Source organism: Equus caballus, chromosome X, assembly GCF_041296265.1.
Source record: "Equus caballus isolate H_3958 breed thoroughbred chromosome X, TB-T2T, whole genome shotgun sequence".
Taxonomy (NCBI): domain Eukaryota; kingdom Metazoa; phylum Chordata; class Mammalia; order Perissodactyla; family Equidae; genus Equus; species Equus caballus.
In genome coordinates, this window is record NC_091715.1 from 128,604,286 (window position 1) to 128,623,550 (window position 19,265).

Consider the following 19,265-nt stretch of genomic DNA (forward strand, 5'->3'; position numbering starts at 1 on the left):
TAGGAAGGAAAGAACTACCACTTGTCGAGATGGGGGAGACAAGGAAACAGCGGTTTGGGAATAAGAAAAAGCAACCAAAAAGGCTTAGTAAATAAACCCTTAACAAATACTAAATAATTCTATTTATTTTCAAAAGTAAGCCTATAAACTCAGCGCAAATGTTTCCCTTAAATGTGCCAATACATGAAAGATACATTAATTCGTGAATTCCAACTCTGAAGTCATTATTCAACTACGTATTTTAAAGCGGAACAACAGGTGCCAAATCGGCTTTGGGCCGAGCTGTTGTGGGAATCCACGGGGTTGACCTGCACCATTATCTCATAAAAACACAGGACTTAAGAAACTGAAGTGAGTGTCATTGCCCTGACTAAATGGTACATGAAGTTCGACAAAGTGATGGAAGGATCAGAGTGGTAACTCCATTTTCTGGTGTTGGCGATCGATTAAAAGCAAACGCCTCTGGTCAAATAATAACTCCTCTGATTTTCATCTTTTCAACATCTATGGAGGTGATTGCATGATATCCTCTTTCTCTCTCTGAACGCAGTGAGTGAATACATTTCTTAGCATTGAACTCCCCTGACGTTCCCTGGCCATGGTGCATTCTTCGTTGAATGTGCTGCTGTGAATTATGTGGGCTGATGTTTGGGGCCTTCCCAATAATCTTGGAGGCAGTATCTGTGGCCTGTGGGCCAAAAATCTTGGGTTGACAGACGCATGAATGAGCAGGAAAATGTGTTCACAAAACCTCCCAGAAGGGGCATCCGGAGGCCAACGTTGACTGAGGATGTCAGAAGTACAGGTGGGTGGTGGACAGGGAGGGGGGGCACCACGCGGACGCCTCAGCGCCTGAGCACTTGGATCCTCCCCACTTCCCTCCCTGCAGCCCCCGCCTTCACCATGCATATGGAGCCCAGTGGCCTGACGTCTTCTCCTGTGACCCAGTCCTCATCAACCGCCCCTCCTGAAAACCCTCAGCACCTCCCCTCCGATTCTGGCCACGCCTCCCGCGATTCTGGACCGGCCTCCACCAACAGGCATTAGAGCCACGCCGGCGTCTCGCTCGTCCACTGCCTTGGGTACCTACTGCGCCTGCGCTGGAGCGACCACAGCCTTTGTGGGCAGAGACTGCGCAGTTGCTGGGTACCGCCCACGGCCCCGCCCTCACCAACCCGGACCCCCCTCTGAGGAAATGAACTCCCGGTGTCAACTGGGAACCTCGCCATCAGAGCAGCAATGTGATTTGCTGGTCTTTGGCAAAGAGGAAAAGCCAATGTCTCTGGTAGCGTCATACCCGCTAACCTGAACTAAGGCCAAAAGGGGAAATGGTCACATTCGAACGTGAGACTCATTCGGTGACACCAGAGAGGGTAAGAAAAGGGATATCGATAAAGGTTCAGTTGCAGTGAGGACAAAGAGAAGTGATTTGAACTTTGCGTAACGATGAACTCCCGTTACAAATGGGACATTGCAGCTTGGGTCCCTGTAGACTGGATGGCAAGAACACTTGCTGACACCTGCAGCCCAAGACGTGTATGAAATCCCAGGAAGGGAACCAGACCCAAAGACCCAACCACTTCTGAACGGACCTTCTCTAGAAGCATGCTGACTACCCTACCCCGCCTTACCCCTGGACCTATCAGAAGACCTCCCACCCTTACTCCACAGTCCCCACATCTGTGCTGATGGCCTTCAAGAAGTGGCTCAAAGGATCACCCCATAAGGGGAGGCATTAGATTACCCACCACCTGTAGGGGAGTACGTCTCTAAACACAGGGGCCAGCTTAACAAAGGGGAGAACTTCCATCAGGGCCTGGAGAGCCCCTTCCCCTGCCACCAGGCCCCTGTCCTTGATGCCTCAGGATCTATGGCACAGAGCTCTGCCCCGGTGCAAGTGATGATGCACATGGCACAGCCGCAGCTCCCTTGACCTGAGGGTGTTGACTGCGAAGAAAACAATCGACAAGTGGAATCTTCTGAAACAAGTGAATTTTATTGGGAGAACACAAGGGTTCTTTAAAATGCAAGAAACAGAAGCAGCAAACACATTGTAAAGACACAGCAATGAGGATAGCAGAAAAGTATCACACCGAGTTGGTATGGCCAGGGAACTCAGTCACACAGTAAACAGAGGGTGAGGGAAGGTCTCCGAGAAAAGGCTCCTACTGGAAAGGCTACTCAGCCTGAGACCTCGGCGGTCACCCTGTAGAATACACGGACAGGACAGACACATCTGGACACGTCTCCACATGTACAGTATTTCAAAAGATTTCTTGAGTAAGCACAAAAGCACACGTTGTAAACAAGGAAAACAACCCAAAGTCCAACCTAATGCCAAAGTCACAGTACCCCGACATCAATTTCTGGTCACATGACAAGTAGCTGATGTCACAGGCCCCATCTCTGAGTCGAAGTCCTTCAGGTGAAGTTCATGGGTTCTGGAGAACCGCTGTGAGTCTAGGAAAGTCAACACCCTGTGGACTAAAAGTTATCCTTACACACGGCCAATGCTAAGGCTCCATATAAGTGGAAAGTCCAAGGCCCAAAAGAATCCACACGCAGTCAACGCCGTTACCCCTTTAACCATGGAGAAGCAGTCTTCCCTTCAGTCCTAAAGCTAAAGACATTTGAGAGGGAGCGCTCATCTGTAGTCAGGGGAGGGCCTTTAATATTATTTTCTGAAACCACTTTCTTGAGGGATGAAGGAAAGAATGACCCAAAAGAGCTGTACATATTTAATGTATATGATTTAAAGACTGTGGAAATAGGTAGACATCTGTGAACCATTACCAAAACCTGTGCCATAAACAGACCCATCCCCTCCAAAGTTTCCTTCCACCCTCTAATAATAATAATAATAATAATTACCATTATTATTATTTTGTGTAATAAGAAGACAACATAGAATGGACACACGTAGCAAATCTTTCAGTACCCAGCCCATCTCTCCTGGGCTCTGGAGAAGTGGCCCAGCTGCGTGGTCCCCGGCTTTAACCATATTTCACACACGGCAGCTCAGCAACGCCCCCACGACAACAGTCCCCCAGTTGATCCGAGAGCTGGCTCGACCACGGGCCTTTCGGCACTCTGGAAGGCCGCTGTGTCTGACTGCTGGGGGACACTGAGAAAGGCAGTGACTCCCCCCAGGATTCACTGCACAGCGCCCACGGCTGTTCTCTGAAGTGGAGAAGCAGCAGCACGCTAGGTCTGCGCATGAAGAAGGAGAGGCAAGGGAAGCTCAGAAGGCCAAGGCAAATATCAACGTGGAGCTGGCCTGACCGGCCACCCTCGGGAATCCACACACTGTGCTCCTGGAGTCAGCACGATGGACTGAGAGGGCAAACTCGAATCCCGCGGGGTCTAGAGGAGATCATTCAAATGGTACGGGAGTGCCCACATTTGCACATTCTTTCCACCCTTTTGAGAGGACAGCACACGAACTAGCCATAAAACAGGATCAGAGTCCTCTCCTCCTACCAAGTGTCATGTCACCTCTTGTGTGTCACAACACACAGAGATCAACCCTCTGACTTCACCTGCAGACAAACTCAGTTCGCTGGGAAAACGGAAAATGACAGTTGTCACCACAATAAACATCTTAACTGGACAAGGGAGCCATATTATCTCATATCACGTCCATCAGTGTCCACTGTGACCTTCTGGCCCACGGATAAGATGACCCAAAGGTAGTGCGGGAGAATGTATGTAGGGGACACGAGACACAGCCCTGAACCCACGATGCCCATCACAGCTGTCACACCAAAGTCCCTTTTCCTTCACACTCTCAATTTTTCATTCTACTCTCACAGTGTGCTTATATCTCCACTCGGCACTTATGTGCCCGCCTCAGACTTCAGCAATGGAGAGAAATCAACAGCGAAATATAGGAAAACCAGAGGAGGCGTCCTCTTCTCAAACTGCAACTGTCCACATCCGCTTGCCCCTCCATAGCTGCAGCATCCAACACTGTGCCGACGCCCCTCACCGTTGTGGACAGCACCCACTTCCCTGAGAGTGCACACAAGGTCCCCTCAAGGCAACATCACCACCCCTGTGAGAGGACCAGAAGGGCAGAGGGGCAGACCACCAAGCAGCAAAACCTTCTCACAGAAACAGGGGAAGGGACAGCCAGAGCCACTGACTACATGCTGTCCTATTCAGCAATGAAGAATAGGTGGGCAAAATCCTCCAGCCTGGAGAGCTCACCAGGCACATTCCTGGATATCCAGGCTCATCTGCGCACATCCATGAGGATCTAAATGTCCACGGCCTCATCTACTGTTCATGGACAGGGCCCAGTGACTCTCCTCTTCCTACCAATGTGCAGAGTGTACTCAGCGGAAGAGTGCCGACAGCTCACCTGCAAACGCTTGGCTAAAGCTCCAGCCCAACTCCCATCCAGAAATTCAGCATCCCTAATGACTCCTAAGATGCCATCGCCCTGCATGGTGGACGACATTCTGTTCAGCACCTTCATGTCAGAGCACGCAAGCCTGACGGCGGGCCACGGCCAATTTCTCCCCAGGGACCCAGAATTTCCCACACCCCACATTCGGCCATTGCCGGCATGCGCTTTTTGAGGGACTTGAAAAAGGCAATTGAGTCATGTGATGGTGGAAGGAAGAAGTGTCTGCGTGGTCTGTGGAAATATCACAGCAGCAACAGCAGCTCGCTTTCATCATTCTCTCCATGGGGACACAACTCATCAACAGCACGAAAGAGTGACTGGGCACCTCTACCAAGAGCGATTATTCACCAGAGACAACCATCTGAGTCCTCTCCTCCTACCAAGTGTCATGTCACCTGCTGTGTGTCACAACACACAGAGATCAAGCCTCTGACTCCACCTGCAGACAAACACTCAGTTCCCTGGGAAAATGGAAAGTAAAACCCTGTTGGCAGAATAAACGTCTTAACTTGACAAGGGAGCCATATTTTCTCACAGCATGTCCATCAGTGTCCACTGTGACCTCCTGTCCCACCGCTATGCTGACCCTAAGGTGGTGTGGGAGAAGGCACATAGGGGACACGAGACACAGCCCTGCGCCCACCATGCCCTTCACGACTGTCGCACCAAAGTCCCTTGTCCTCCACACTCTCAAGTTTTCCTCCTACCCTCAGAGTGTCGTCATATCTCCGCTAGGTACTTCTGTGCCAGCCCCAGACTTCACCAATGCGGAGAAATCAAAAGCCTGAAATAGGAAACACAGAGGGGGTCTCCTCTCCTCTAATTGCGACTGTCCTCACCCTCTTGCCCCTCCATAGCTGCAGCACCCAACCCTGTGCCGACGCCCCTCACCGTTGTGGACAGCACCCACTTCCCTGAGAGTGCACACAACGTCCCCTCGAGGCAACATCACCACCCCTGTGAGAAGACCAAAGGGGCAGAGGGGCTGACCACCAAGCAGCAACACCTTCTCACAGAAACAGGGGAAGGGACAGCCAGAGCCACTGACTACATGCTGTCCTATTCAGCAATGAAGAATAGGAGGGCAAAATCCTCCAGCCTGGAGAGCTCGCCAGGCACGTTCCTGGACATCCAGCCTTATCGGCACACACCCATGAGGATCTAAATGTCCACGGCCTCATCTACTGTTCATGGACAGGGCCCAGTGACTCTCCTCTTCCTACCAATGTGCAGAGTGTACTCAGCGGAAGAGTGCCGACAGCTCACATGGTAACGCTTGGCTAAAGCTCCAGCCCAACTCCCATCCAGAAATTCAGCATCCCTAATGACTCCTAAGATGCCATCGCCCTGCATGGTGGACGACATTCTGTTCAGCACCTTCATGTCAGAGCACGCAAGCCTGACGGCGGGCCATGGCCAATTTCTCCCCAGGGACCCAGAATTTCCCACACCCCACATTCGGCCATTGCCATCATGCGCTTTTTGGGCGACTTGAAAAAGGCAACTGAGTCATGTGATGGTGGAAGGAAGAAGTGTCAGCGTGGTTTGTGGAAATATAACAGCAGCAACAGCAGCTCGCTTTCATCATTCTCTCCATGGGGACACAGCTCATCAACAATACGAAAGAGTGACTGGGCACCTCAACCAAGAGCGATTATTCCCCGGAGACAACAGCAGTTCTCTCTCAGAAGACTCCCTCATGTTAATGTACTACACAACAACGTAGGAGGGCAAAGAGCCAATGTTCCTCGAGCCATTATTCACAGGCTAAGTCATTGCACAGAATCAGGCAGAAACAGCAAAGCATTCCTCAGCAGCAAAGTCCAAAATACTCCTATTGCACAAGTCAGCAACAGTCCCCATCGTCAAAATTTCATCTTGGCCAGAGGGCCGTATGTTCTCATGTCACCCTCAACCATCTGCATTGTTATCTTTTATCCTCCAGCCATGCTGATCCCTGGTAGTGCCATGGATGGGCCAGCGGGCAGGAGGCACTCTGGAACATACAAAGGCCAACACGCCTTTGACACTGAGGGCGCATACCCTCCTCTCTGCTCTGTCCTCCTGCTCTGAGAGCAGCTCTACAGAGGACACTCTGTCCAGCCCCCTTCCCAGCTCTAGGCTTCAAGCACCGGAAGCAAGGAGTTAGTCCTTCCATCTTTCCTGATCACAGAACCCCCTTCCCCACCAGAGCCTCCAACCTCCATCATTCTTCTCCTCAAGAGAACAGACAATCAGAAGTGGCTGGAGAACCAGTCACGAAATCTCTTTAGTTCAAGAAGTGTTCCCCCATGTAAACTGCTTCAGCCACAATGGAAAACAGTATGCAAGTTCCTCAAGAAGTAAAAGGAGAGCCACCCCATGATCCGGCAATCCCAGCCCTGGGTGTACAGCCAATGGAAACGAAATCACTGTCTCAAAGCCGTGTCTGCACCCCGGTGTTCAATGGCGCACTCTTCACAACAGCCGACACACGGAACAGGCTCAGTGTCCATCAACAGATCAGTGGGTAAAGAAAATGTGGTACATACATACAATGGAATACTATTCCGCCATAGACATTTTGCACAGAACAGGGAACCAGTATAACAAGGAATACACTCCATTTCAGGAGCCTACCCTTAAGGGGTCCAATATAATCCCTTCTCTTTCCAACCCCCACAGCAACAAGAGGAATGAAAAAATACATATGGCAAACGCGACTTTGACATGGAATACTTCACACCAAAAGCTACAGCACATTAACACTCCCAGGAGTGAGCAGACATTCATGAGTACATGTCTCACTGGGTGAGTGACATGGCTCGCCTCAGAACGAACTCCTGGGAGAGAACCCGATCAGCTTCTCTTTCCCTGAGAGTCTTGATTTTGAGAATGTCATCAATTAGAGTCACTCTTTTGGAATCCTCAAAGCCGTCACTTGTTTTCAAGTGCCAATACTCAGCAGATTGACCCTGAAACCATTCATCTAGGTCTTTCGCACCCCTCCCGCCATGAAGGGACCTCAAATGAATGTCCTGGGCAGCGGGCCCTAGTGTATGTGGAAGGGGAAGAAGGCATCGCAGTTACGGTTAAGTTTCACAAGTTGAGTTTTTGACTAGCAACCAGGCCAGTGATGGTCACTGTCATGTCACTTGGTGAAGGAACATGGGCTTGAGCACAGGTATTTCTAAGTATCTCAGGTCTCAGGTTTTCACTGGGCAGACAACATAATGACCCCTATCTTCTGCAAATCTTATGTGATCCAACCAATCAGAAGGATCAAGAATGACTTTGAAGTGTCAGTGGGCTGCATAAAGGCAACATACTTTAGTCTCTACTCACAAAGAAATGTGGATTGTTTTCACCCTTGGTGAGTGAACTTCAGCTTCTGTGATGCGACCTTCTGGATGAAACCTGTGCCAATAAAGCAATAGAGGAACCGGGAACCAGAGCCATCCATGAGACTAAAGGGCAGAAGCGTCTTGGAACGCACCTTACCTAGTGCAGATTTGTATCAAGAACTCCCTCCCAATTACCCAAACTCTTCACTTAAGTTTCAACAAATTAACCACCCCCCAGAAAACAAGTGACTTTATACAGACAGGGAACAGAGGAGATCTTGGTGGCACTGCCAGTGAACAAGAAGCCTCCAGCCTGAACTTGGTGCTGAGCCACATCAGCTTTGACGAAAGGTGTCCATGTTGGCCGGAAAGACTGCAGCTCAGAGAAGGCAAAGTCCGAATTGCCCGGCTTTCCCCTGGCATCACAGGAGAAGTAGAGAAGTTGGTTTCTAGAGAGATTGAAGGAATCGCTGAGGAAATTTGCTGGTCCTGTGAAAGGAAACAAAACATTTCGTTGAAATGACGCCTAGGGTCTCAAGAACTGAAGTGGAAGCGGGGGCTCACAGGGAGGGAGAGGACCTCAACCAAGCCACAAGGGTCTGCTCTAATCTACGGATTCTGGAAGTGCTCAGCTACTTCCTTCAGGACCCGCTGCATGCCGAGCACTTACAAGGATCATCACACTTGATTCTCACAACATACCTGATAGCAAGGTGTGCTCCCCATCTCCATCTGTGGAAACTCAAGCTCAAAGATGAGAGCTAGAAAGGGCCAAGGGTCTTTCTCACTCAGATACCAGAAATCTATTGTCCACGAAACACAACGTCTGGTCGCAGCAACATCTGCTAGGCAACAAAGTGGCCAACAACGTACGGAGGGGTAAGCGCGTGAGCAAGTACGGACCTATTCATTACTTCAATTGCTAGACTATGCCTGCAGGACCACTGCTACGTAAATGCTCACCCACCCACAACCGGGGTAGACTGGCAGATTGCCATTGTCTGGCACCCACTTGGTGGACGGGTCTCACCTTCTCCCCCGTTTCCCACTTAGACCTGGTCTTAAATCACATCCAAATCCACGATCTCACACCCGAGATAAAAAGCACATGAGCAATCTCCCACAATCTTTGGATTCCTGAAGGTTGTGTTTGACCGTCCCATCTAGTCCATCCTGCTTCTGCCTGGTCTGGCAAAGGTTTTCCAAAGGATAAGACAGATCAAAACCTTGACGTGAAAATGTCAACATCGGTTCTTTTTGAAATCTGACAGTCTAATAAAGTCAAGGTGTCTGTAACAGTGGCACCCCCAGGAAACAGAGGAACACCAATAGGGACTGGAAAAAGACGCCACTGACTAGCCCAGAAATTGGCGGTAGACCTAGCATCTCTGACATGGGGTTCATAAGCAGTGCCCAGGGAGTGCCCCCGACGTTCCCGGAAATTCCCCTCTTAGACACTCAGGGAAGGGATTTCCACACCATCTGAAATAGCGCTACAGCTAACAGGAGATCAGTGCTACCCTCCCCCCAACACCTGTGGCCTCCCATCACACGAGATGGCACTTACTTGTCTGCCTGCTCTTGACAGTTGGTTCCAGTTCCACTCTCTTCTCCGTACAGGCCCACAGGATGACCTGGACTGGACTTTGCCACCACAGGTCCTGAAGGGGATGGTGATGGTAGAAATCTGCAAGGAGACTTGACTTTGGGTGGACAGCCCAGCACAACTGCAGGAAAAACAGTTTACTTGCCAACTCATATAAGTCAAGCGGCTCAGGCGAACTGGTTCTTTCCCTTATCCTGAGAAATTTCTGAAAATGGTCGGTGAGGCCAGAGGACCCACTCACGCACCTTGTGTGAGCTAGGCCAAAAGAGTGAAAGACACTGTGAGACAGGCGCTCCATGAGTCAAACCACAAGATAAGACCACTGCTTTAGAGGCCTCATTGCCCCTTCAAGTGAACCAGGGTTCATCCCGCTTTAATCAAACACGGATGGGATTCACTCAACATTATGTTGACAGGTGTGACCAGTGACTGGCTAGAAGGCGGGGGGGGGGGGGGGGGGGGCCGGGGTCTCCCAACTCCATTTTTTCTGTTCAGTAATAAGGGAACTGACTCACACATAAAAGGATGGTAACAAACCTTTGGAATGTGTGCCTGCTCTCACTGTGTTCCCAATTACTGACACTTACATGCCACGTAAGATTACAGGTAACAATTCATTCACATGGGTTCTGTCTTCTACTTAATAGACCATGAGATGCACATTAGACAACTGGGTCGTTATATTAGTCTCAGAAATTGGTAAAAGATTAAGTTCAAAGACTGCTAAAACTAGGCATGAGCTAACTGAATCCAGAACAATTTCATGAAGAATTTCATATAGTACATAACGTTACTACCATCCGATATCGAACATAGGTCTTTGAGGACAAAACAACGGAAACAACCGGACATCTGGAAATACACAGATTGGGGAATTTGCTCTTAATTTGCAATACGTCCTACTGTACTATGGGCAATGGGCACGGATTAAAAGCACCTTCATTCCACACGTAGGTATTGATCCAGGTCTGGGGCTCTGCCTGAAAAGGCAGGACTCACCGGCGAGGTGAGTGAGTGTCCCAATTCCGGAAATTGGTATTCCTGCCTGTACCAACTGTGCAGATAAAGGAAGACCAGCAATACAACCAGTAAAGCAAATACCAGCAATACATCTGTCCCATTTCTAAATGTGATCAAGGTGGATTTAGAGAACACCAATGCCCCACCAATATTCAAGTCATTAAATCATCTCTACATGAGCTAACATACATAATTCAAGTCAGTATCAAGAATCAACCTGCAAGAAGGCTCATAAGCCAACTCAACCATCACCATTATGTAGAGGAAGTAGTTGTTTTCCTTGACAATTCTGAGGTTACTGTCAGGCGATAGTGTCCTCAGGATTTTGAGGAAAACAACAATGTTCCTTTAATTTAATTCTCCCCTTGAATACACAGTGGATGTCGCAGGACGGAGGCATGAGGATAAACACACGGGCACTGTCGATTTCTTAACCCGACATTGTAACACTTTGAGCCACTAAGGCACAGTCAGCACTTGTGTGCAAAGAGGCAAGGACAGCACCCTTTGACGTGGGGGTGGGGCAATGGTACTTGCAGTCTGGCCCAGGACCTCAAACAGATGGGATAGCAGTGGTCCTGGGGCAGACCGGTCAGGACATGAATTGGCCTATCCTGCTTTTCTGTACATAGAAACTACACAAAACGTTTCTTCTCTGGGACAACACCAGGGAAGGAGGAACCAGGCCAACGTTTAAAGAAATGACAACGGAATAAATGCACAATTATTGCCCTCCAGTAATAGACATAAGCATGCCCGATGACCTGCAAGGGCCATTCCCTCTTAACAGCACTCATTCTGGAGGTGAATTTCCATCTCTGTAAGTGGAAAATGCCCCACGATTTTAACAGGAAATGCATGAAAGGACTCAGGACAGAACCCAATCGAATAACGCGACACGCAACACACAATGATTGCTGGAAATGAAATCCCCGAAGAACCCAAATGACTTCCAGTGTTGACCAGTGAGGCGCACTTCCGGGAATTCAGTGTCGTAAAACAGCGCCGCTCAGCCAGATCGACAACGTGTGAATTTTTAACATTGAAAACAAACCTTTCTTAATTTTTATTAGAGCTATGAAATAAGAAACGTAAAAGCTAAAATTTCAAAACTTTAATGGTATGAAAAACCCTTAACAGTAAATAAAATGCAAGATTAGGCTAGCAGACCGCTTGAAGCCGCTAAGTGTCGTAAAGCAAAACGCACAGACACAATTAGGACCATCTTGTCCTCATTTGTCAATCGAAGGTGACATGAAAAACTTTAACACAAAGCTTACGAAAAGGATCAGGACGTATCTTTAACAGAATAAAATGACCCCAAATGCCATTGTTCCGTAAAACACAATCCCACCCCGGGCCAGGGACGCACGTCAACATACGGTTAAGAGCATTCGCTGTCGTAAAACAACAAGGACTCAGCCAACTGAAAGTTCGGCCCTGTACGTGGAGAGGACCTCAGAACGTGGAGTTTTTAAGAAAAGTTAGGAAGACGGAGAAACACCAGAATAGAACAATATAAATCAGGTCAAACACGCAATTACATTATAAACTTATGACACTCTATCAGAGGGTACATTCCAGCTCTGTAAATTAAAATTTCCCCGAAACCATTTAAAGGACGTTTATGGGGAGGGCCAGGACCTCCTCATTAAACGCATGAGGAAGGACATGCAAAATTCAGTGCCCAGCAGGGTCCAGTCCTGGCTGACAAGGGTGGCTAAGGGGCCTTCACACAGACTGGAACACTTCTGGTGCTCAGCCGCACAAATCACTTCCCAAAGGGCACACGGAAGAGACTATCGTTTGAAGAATGCTTAGGAAACCCAGCTGAAATCCACATTAAACACATGCAAATGGCCACAAAATCACGAGGAAGACAAAAACACCCCGCGCTACGGACGGACGAGATTACAGAATGAAACCAGCAATAGAAGCCCCGGGGCCGTGATGCCCCTCAGGGACTCGAAGCAACAAGGGCTCGCCCATCACACCGCTGGGTTTCACACTGGAAAAGTGTAGGGAACACTACAGTTTGCATGCAAACACACTGACAGCGTCTGGGCCACTCTCCACTCAGCGCGATGACATTAGGTGCAGAAGGGCTTTGCAGAAATACGTAAAACAGCGTGCAGTGCTGACTGAAGGGGACTCGCGGGGTCAGGGAACAAGCCAAGCCTGAGCTGAGCAGGCCGGCTGTTCACTCTTTCCCCCGACGTTATCAGGGTGTCGTTCTTTTTCAGCCGCACGGGAAGAAGAGCATCCCGAAATGGGAGCAACCAATGAAAGGAAACGCGCACTCACGCTGGGCAGGGAAACCCAAGTCTGCGCTCGCAGGCGGCCATGGGCCACCAGCTGTCACCCTCGCACACACGCTCCCTGAGCGCGTCACCTCCCTCTGTCCGAGTCGAAAATCACCGAAATCCCGACCCTGACGAAAGGGCTCACGGAAACGGACAGGACCCAGATTTCCACAAACACCCGGGGCCAGCCTCCAGCCCGCGACACTGGACAACCAAAGGCCACACCCGCTCCCTGGCCGCCAACGGCCACGGCCCGTCCTGGACCCACGGCCACTCGGCCCTCCGCCCCAGCCCCTTCCTCCTCTCCAAGCTGCAGACACCTCCAGTCCTGAAGACCACCAACAGGGGGGTCAAGGCCCACACCGCCACGAGCAGACGAGGTGAGCCTTCCATCAGGTTGTGCCGCAAGCTCCACCGGGGGCCCGGACGCCGCTAAGGGGCCTTCTCTGCCCTCCACCCAAAAGCCCGCCCCGGGCACACTGCCTGTCAGAGGAGCTGAGCACACACCGTCCCCCCGCTTCCCTCCAATCACCCTACAGACAGCCAAGTAGGAAGTCAAGGGAACTTACACTTTGGGGACAGCAGGAGACGGAGCCGCCATGTTCCCCCATCCCGGAGGGGAACGGTCCACGGAAGCCGCGCTGCACAATCCACGTTTTAAAGAGCCCGGTCAAGCGTTTCGCTTCCCTGGACAGCGTTCCTTTGGCCCCGCCTTCCCACGTCGTCATTGGCGGGTCTGCGACGATTGACAGCGAGACTGGCCACTCGCTCCAGCTCCAAGAGCGCAAACCCCGCTCATGTCCCAAGGCTCTGCTTATTGACTGAAATCTTTGCTCTTCTTGTTCTTTCTTTCTTCTTCTATGTCCATCCCTCAACGCCTAGCTCTGCTTCGAGGCTTTTCACGTATCTTTTCCTTAGTTTCCTGTCTCCTCAGACTTTGGAAATCTTGATCACTCAGGCTCTTCAAGCCTAGCTCCGTGCCATCCTCTTCCAGGAAGCCTTCCATGCTTCACTCCTCCCATCCCCAGAGGTCGATGTGAGTTTCCCTTTGCTCTTCGACATGGACATGAAGAAACCTCCGAGCGGCGATTCAGGGAAATCCTGCCATCTCTGGGATCACGGAGTACTTGCTGGGCACAGTGTGAAGGACCCCAAGTTGGCACTCGCAATCTTGGCAAGACGGTTACTGTTGCACACGTTTGGGAAGAGCAGGCAAAAACCAGCAACAGAGTGACTCATAGCAGCCTCCCAGGATTGGTCCCATCAGTGAATTCAAACAACTCCCAACCACCCCTTTCAGGATTGTCATATCCTTTCCTACCTTTAACCTCTGGAACTCTTGCCCACTCGCCAAGGCCCAAGCATAAGGCACTACCTCTGTGAGTCCCCCTCTGGTTTCACGTTCCCACTCCCAACCCCAAGCACAGTTCTTTCTTGTGTCGCTGTAGGATGAAAGTTAAGGGCACTTCATTTCTCTGCTGCCAGGTCACTAAGCTTCCTGATTATGAAGGTGAGGTTGGAAACCCCTTTCTTTTCAGGAGGCCATCTGCTGAGGAATTTTTGCAGCTGCTCTCAATTTGAGACTTGGACAAAAAGAGGGGCGCGGCCCCGCCAGCACTGACTACCTTGAATGATCAACTCACCTGCACTCTCCCTTGGTTGGTGGACCACATAGCCACGGGATGAGGCTCGATGGACTGCACGCTCAGAGTGGACAGTGCCTCTGGGAAGGACACAATAACGCGAACCCTATCCTGCCCAAAGAAAAAGTCATTTTTGCCGTGGTGGGGGTGGGGAGGCGGCGAAGGTGTGGAACAGTGTCATGCAGTAGTCCACGGTGTTGCCGTACCCACCACAGTGGTGGCTTTTCTATGTGACCTTGACTGGCCACGGGATGCTCAGATTAAACATGGCTTCTGCTTGTGTCTGGGAGGGTGTTGCAGGAGGAGGTTGGCATTTGAGGAGGTGGCCGCAGTAAGGAAGATCGCCCTCCCCAGGTACGTGGGCATTATCCAGTCCATTGAGGCCTGAATACAACAAAAGGTGGACGAAGGCAGACATGCCTCCTTTTTGCCCGCCTCACTGCTTGAGGTGGAACATCTCATCTCATCTTCTCCTGCCCTTGGCCCGGGATTGATCCCATCGGCTCCCCTGCTTCTCTGGCCTTCAGACCGGGACTAAACTATGCCGCCAGCTTTCCTGGCTTTCCCGCTGGCACACGAGAGACTCTGGGACTTCTCAGCCTCCACAGGTGCGCGACCAAAATCCTCATAACAAGTCTCCTTTCCCATAACTTATCATACTCCTATTCTTGCTGTTCCTCTGCACATCTCTGACTAATATACCTTGAATTTCGCATCCGCTGCTGCTGTTAGAGAGGGCTTCCCAGTCCTCAAGTAGATCTCTGAAGAAAGGGCAAAATCCAAAAAGTTAACATGAGTTCCAAACTGTGGATGAGGAAAGGACACACCAGAAACAGACGGCCAGATATCTGGGCAGTGCTCAGAACACAGCCACTGGCCGCGATGGGGGTCTTATCTGCTAGAGTCAGGCTGGTCGTTTGCCAGCGCACAGAAAGCTGATAGCTGACCTCTTCCAGAGCTGGGATCGTGGGTCACACTCTGAGGAAGCTCCAGAGGGCAGGAGAGTTGTGGCAGGCTTTCTCAGCCATCACTGAAGCCATGTGGAGGGAAGAGAGGGGAAACTCCAGCTCCTGATGTGACTCCTGTCTCCAGGATCTGCCAGCTCTCTCAACACCTGGCACTAAGGCTTATCTCTGTGACTGGTTCTGTGGATGGACACATGCTGGGCTCTCTCAGTGCTTGCCACAGGATGGCCAATACCACACAGGTCCTGCTTCTCGGATCACCCATGCCCTCTTGATTTTTATGCCACCAATCTTTCCAGCCCCACTCACACTTCATCCCAGGCCAATGCCCTGGGCTCCTGCCTGTCTGGGAAGATTCGGCATTCGCTACTCACCGACTACTCATTTTGGCTACTGGATCTGTATGCGGGCTGGACCTTTGCTCCCTGGATTCATACACCAGCTCTTCCTCTCATCAGATGGGTAACGTGACATGATTATTGTGCCTCTATTTCTTCATGAGTTAAAGCAGTGAGCCAATAAGAACCGTCTCACTGGGCTGTTCTAAGATGCGTTGAGTTAATGCAAAGCCCTTTCTTGGTGCCTGGTACATACCAAGCTCTCACCTAACTATAGTTGTCATTTTGTTATCATCATCCTTCATGTTTCAAAGCAAACCTGCACTCTTACCTGCGCCATTCCCCCACTAAAGCAGCTCGTATGACTCTGCATTTTCTAATGACCACGGAAAGCACCTTCCAGGTTCCAGGTTCCCATCTTCCAGGCACTTTCTAATTCTCCCATTGTTAGTTCCACATCTTTATCACTTTCATGTATGGCCATTTCTGCATGCTAATTGATAAATCTAATCGTCCTAAGTGTTTAGATATATATGCACACATATGTGTATATATATATCATCTCTCCTCTCCAAAGTTCCCACAAATTTCTCCTATAGAATAAGATCAGATCGCTCTTTATGTAGCATGGTATGTAGGGGTATTCTGTAAGTGCACATGTAGATAGTGAAATAGTGGTTGTCAGTGGCAGATCTCCAGAAATACTCCCGCTGGAGGAATTCACAAACTCCCTTGTCTGCTGACCGGTTTTGCCAGAAGACTCAATGTCAGTGGTGTTCTGATAGAGAAATTGGCAAACGGCTCTGGGAGATTTGGTTGCGTCCCTCGGGCCAGTCTGTCAGGAGACGAAGCACCAGGCTGAACCGTGTCCTGCCCCAGAGTTGACGTGCTACACAGGAGAGAGAGGAGGCTGTTTCAAGGTCCAGGGAGGAGCAGGTGCACGGGAGCAGGGGTCGGAAACAACATGGCCTCCTCAGGGTAGAATGCACATCGTGGTCTGATTGGAGAAGGGAGTTCAGGATGTAAGATGAGGGGAAAGGCAGTGCAGAGCACACAACCCTGGGTGGGATGTGGAAGGCTTCATTAAGAATTTAAGGCCTTGAGTAACAGATTCCATTTGCTTTAGAAATGTATCCTTTGGGTGTCAGTGTGCAGAGTGGATCCAAACGGAGTCATCTGAAAAAGGGAGGCAATATAGTCATAAGGAGGCTGTTAGAGTCGAGGTGGGGGTGAAGGAGTGCTGGAGCTCCTCCAGGTGCCGTGAAGGTTAAATGGAAACACGGGCCAACAGGGCGTGCGGTGAAGGTGCAGTGGCAGCCATGTGAAGGACGGGCAGTCAAGGAGTCAGGGGCTACTGCCAGTTTGATGGAGCTGCTGCCTGGATGGATGGCGGTCCCCCCAAGTGAGAAAAGGCACATCGTATCAAGGGGGGTGGAGAGCCAAGGGGACAGCAGGAAGGCAGCAGAAAATGCCTCCTGTCACAAGTCAAGAAGTACTCATAAAAGCATATGATTGAGAAAAATGGAGGCAACCGCTCAAAAGACATGCGTAGTTTTGGCCTCTGGGATGGGGAAACGAGAGAGCAGAGGAGGGGCAGGAATTCACTGCTTTCACTACAAGCCCTTGTGTACTATTTGATCTTTTAAAAACTATCTATGCGTGTATTCCTTTGATCAAAATTAAAACTTACCAAAAAGGAATTAGAATTAGAAGGAAATTGGGGGAGGGGACTTTAGGGAGTGGCACATGAGGCCAGATGGCTTCTGCCTTCCTATCTGTCTAATAGTGTATGTAGGTCCTAAAATGTTCCTGAGTTATCACGAGATATGATTTCCGTACTTTCTAAGCAAATCACAGACCATAAGGAAATGCTTTAAAAGTAAAAATGGCCAGTAATCTGCAGGTAGCCCAGATCTTCCTAACTCTAGGGAACTTTGCGTGAGCAATAAGGTGAAAACAAAACAAAGATTGTGATTAACTTTTCAAAACTGAAACACTCAACAAATACCCCATGGTGATCATCCAAGGGTCCCACATTTTAGTGTTGGTCATAACAGCAAGACAGCGGAAATAAACTAAATGTCCAACGCTAGGAGCTTGGCTGAAGAAAAAACGTACGTTGATAGACTAGAACACTATGTAGCCATTAAAAATAAGGAGAAATAAATTACCCAGGTGGAATGAATTTAATAGATGTCAAGCCCCCTCACCACCAGCTCGAGCGATTGGACCAGAGACAGAGAGAGAGAGAGAGAGAGAGAGAGAGACTGAGTGCACACGTGCACTCACACACTCCACCTGGTTGTAGAGACATAGTGATACCTGGGAACGTGATTGCACTGTGACGAAAAGCCAGGCCGGGGCCTAAGCACTTTCTACACATCATTTCACGTGATCCTCACAGCGGACTCAGAGATGCGGACCGTTATCACCTCCGAGTTGCAGGAGAGGAGCCAGGCACAGAGAAGGATAGTGCCCGAGTGACGAAATACTGCAAACCATATCATCCTGCCCACTGATACCAGACATTCACTGTCATGATTCGTTTTTAGTCGTATCTTTATTACTTGAAGAGTGAGGCCGCCTTTGAAATTTTCGTGGAAAATTCCCTCTCTAAGTGGGCGCGACGGGGGCTGGAATTTGGGGAAAGCAGGGCTGGGCAGTCCATTTCTGCAACCTCAGTCGATCCTCCCAAGTTCTTGCTTGGCACACACTCACGGAGGCTCAGGCGGAGCTCAGAGGCACCTAGAGCGGACGTGAATTCTAACCAGAAGGAGAAGCAGGAACGAAACATCAAAGCATTCCTTATCACAGGGGCTCCAATAAAGCAAGCGGGACTCAATGGGGAGATGTCACTAATAAATACCACTTTCTCCTCAGCACAGGCTGGGGTATACCCCTTAACAGAGCAAGATCAATTATGCATATTTCTCAACAGGTCCAGTTAAAAATTTTCACTTGCAAGGAGCACAGGCCGTTGGGTTTGTCTTTCACTTTTCAAATCCTTTCCCCCGATTCACGCCAGGGCTGTTTCTCCCGTCCCACAGCCAGAAGAAGGAGACAGGCAGCGAAAGTCCAGCATCCTCGGACTGATGGCCTGTTCTCCTCCGTGACCCACTCTCACGAGCTGAGTATCTCTGGCAACGTCTGCCGAAGGCTACGTTGGACAGTTAGGGGCTGTCTCTGGAGCTCTGCTGACAGTCCCCGAGTGCAACAGGACACGTCCTTCACCTCAGGCTTTCCTAAGAGGTAGTTCTCTGAGAGCACCACGTGGGACAGAGCTCCTCTCTGACACCAGATCAACAGAATTCCTTTTCTACCTTTCTCTATCATTTCCCCCTGCCTTTCCTCCAGGTCCTCTCTCGATAGGACCAGACTTCCGACTCTACAGGCACAGAGGCAGCTTCCGGGCCCTGCACTTCCCTGAGGCTGGTCCACAGCCTGGGCTCTCTGATGTGACCCTTGACCCCTGCCCTGGACACAGTTCCCTCACTGCCTCCACTCTCAAACTGGTGCTCGCACCCTGATGACTACCGGCGTCCGCTTCCTACTCCAGCAACGCAGGCAGCCTCTGTCTAGAATCCTCGTCCCCAGGGTAGGGGTGGGAGTGCTCAGAGACCGGTATCCATTCTGTCTTCGAGACATGACTGACCACA

General features: G+C 50.2%; 1 protein-coding gene across 4 annotated transcripts; it reads right to left on the bottom strand.

Moving 5' to 3' along the window:
* Nucleotides 1-1,975: 1,975 nt before the first annotated feature.
* LOC138921811 (uncharacterized) lies at nt 1,976-14,076 on the bottom strand. Of its 4 annotated transcripts, none has more exons than XR_011434666.1 (4): nt 13,233-13,347; nt 9,302-9,421; nt 8,437-8,576; nt 1,976-8,223 (listed from the first exon to the last, which is right to left on the bottom strand). XR_011434666.1 is itself a non-coding variant. In XM_070257196.1 (4 exons), exons 1-4 carry the CDS (start codon nt 13,389-13,391, stop codon nt 7,939-7,941), a joined length of 744 nt encoding a protein of 247 aa, XP_070113297.1. In that variant the 5' UTR covers nt 13,392-14,076; the 3' UTR covers nt 1,976-7,938. The 4 variants fall into 4 exon arrangements, 2 of the variants coding, with proteins under 2 accessions (XP_070113297.1, XP_070113298.1); XR_011434665.1 differs by having other exon boundaries at nt 9,302-9,595; nt 13,233-13,342; XM_070257196.1 differs by having other exon boundaries at nt 9,302-9,461; nt 13,233-14,076.
* Between the last annotated feature and the right edge of the window lie 5,189 nt (nt 14,077-19,265).

Excerpts from the sequence above, each read along its gene's own strand:
- LOC138921811 (XM_070257196.1), bottom strand. The coding sequence starts at position 13,391 with ATGACGACGTGGGAAGGCGGGGCCAAAGGAACGCTGTCCAGGGAAGCG. Across the intron at positions 9,462-13,232 it reads TCTCCTGCTGTCCCCAAAGT|TTGTGCTGGGCTGTCCACCC; the intron begins GTAAGTTCCCTT and ends TTTTTCCTGCAG. Across the intron at positions 8,224-8,436 it reads GGAGCACACCTTGCTATCAG|GACCAGCAAATTTCCTCAGC; the intron begins GTATGTTGTGAG and ends TTCCTTTCACAG.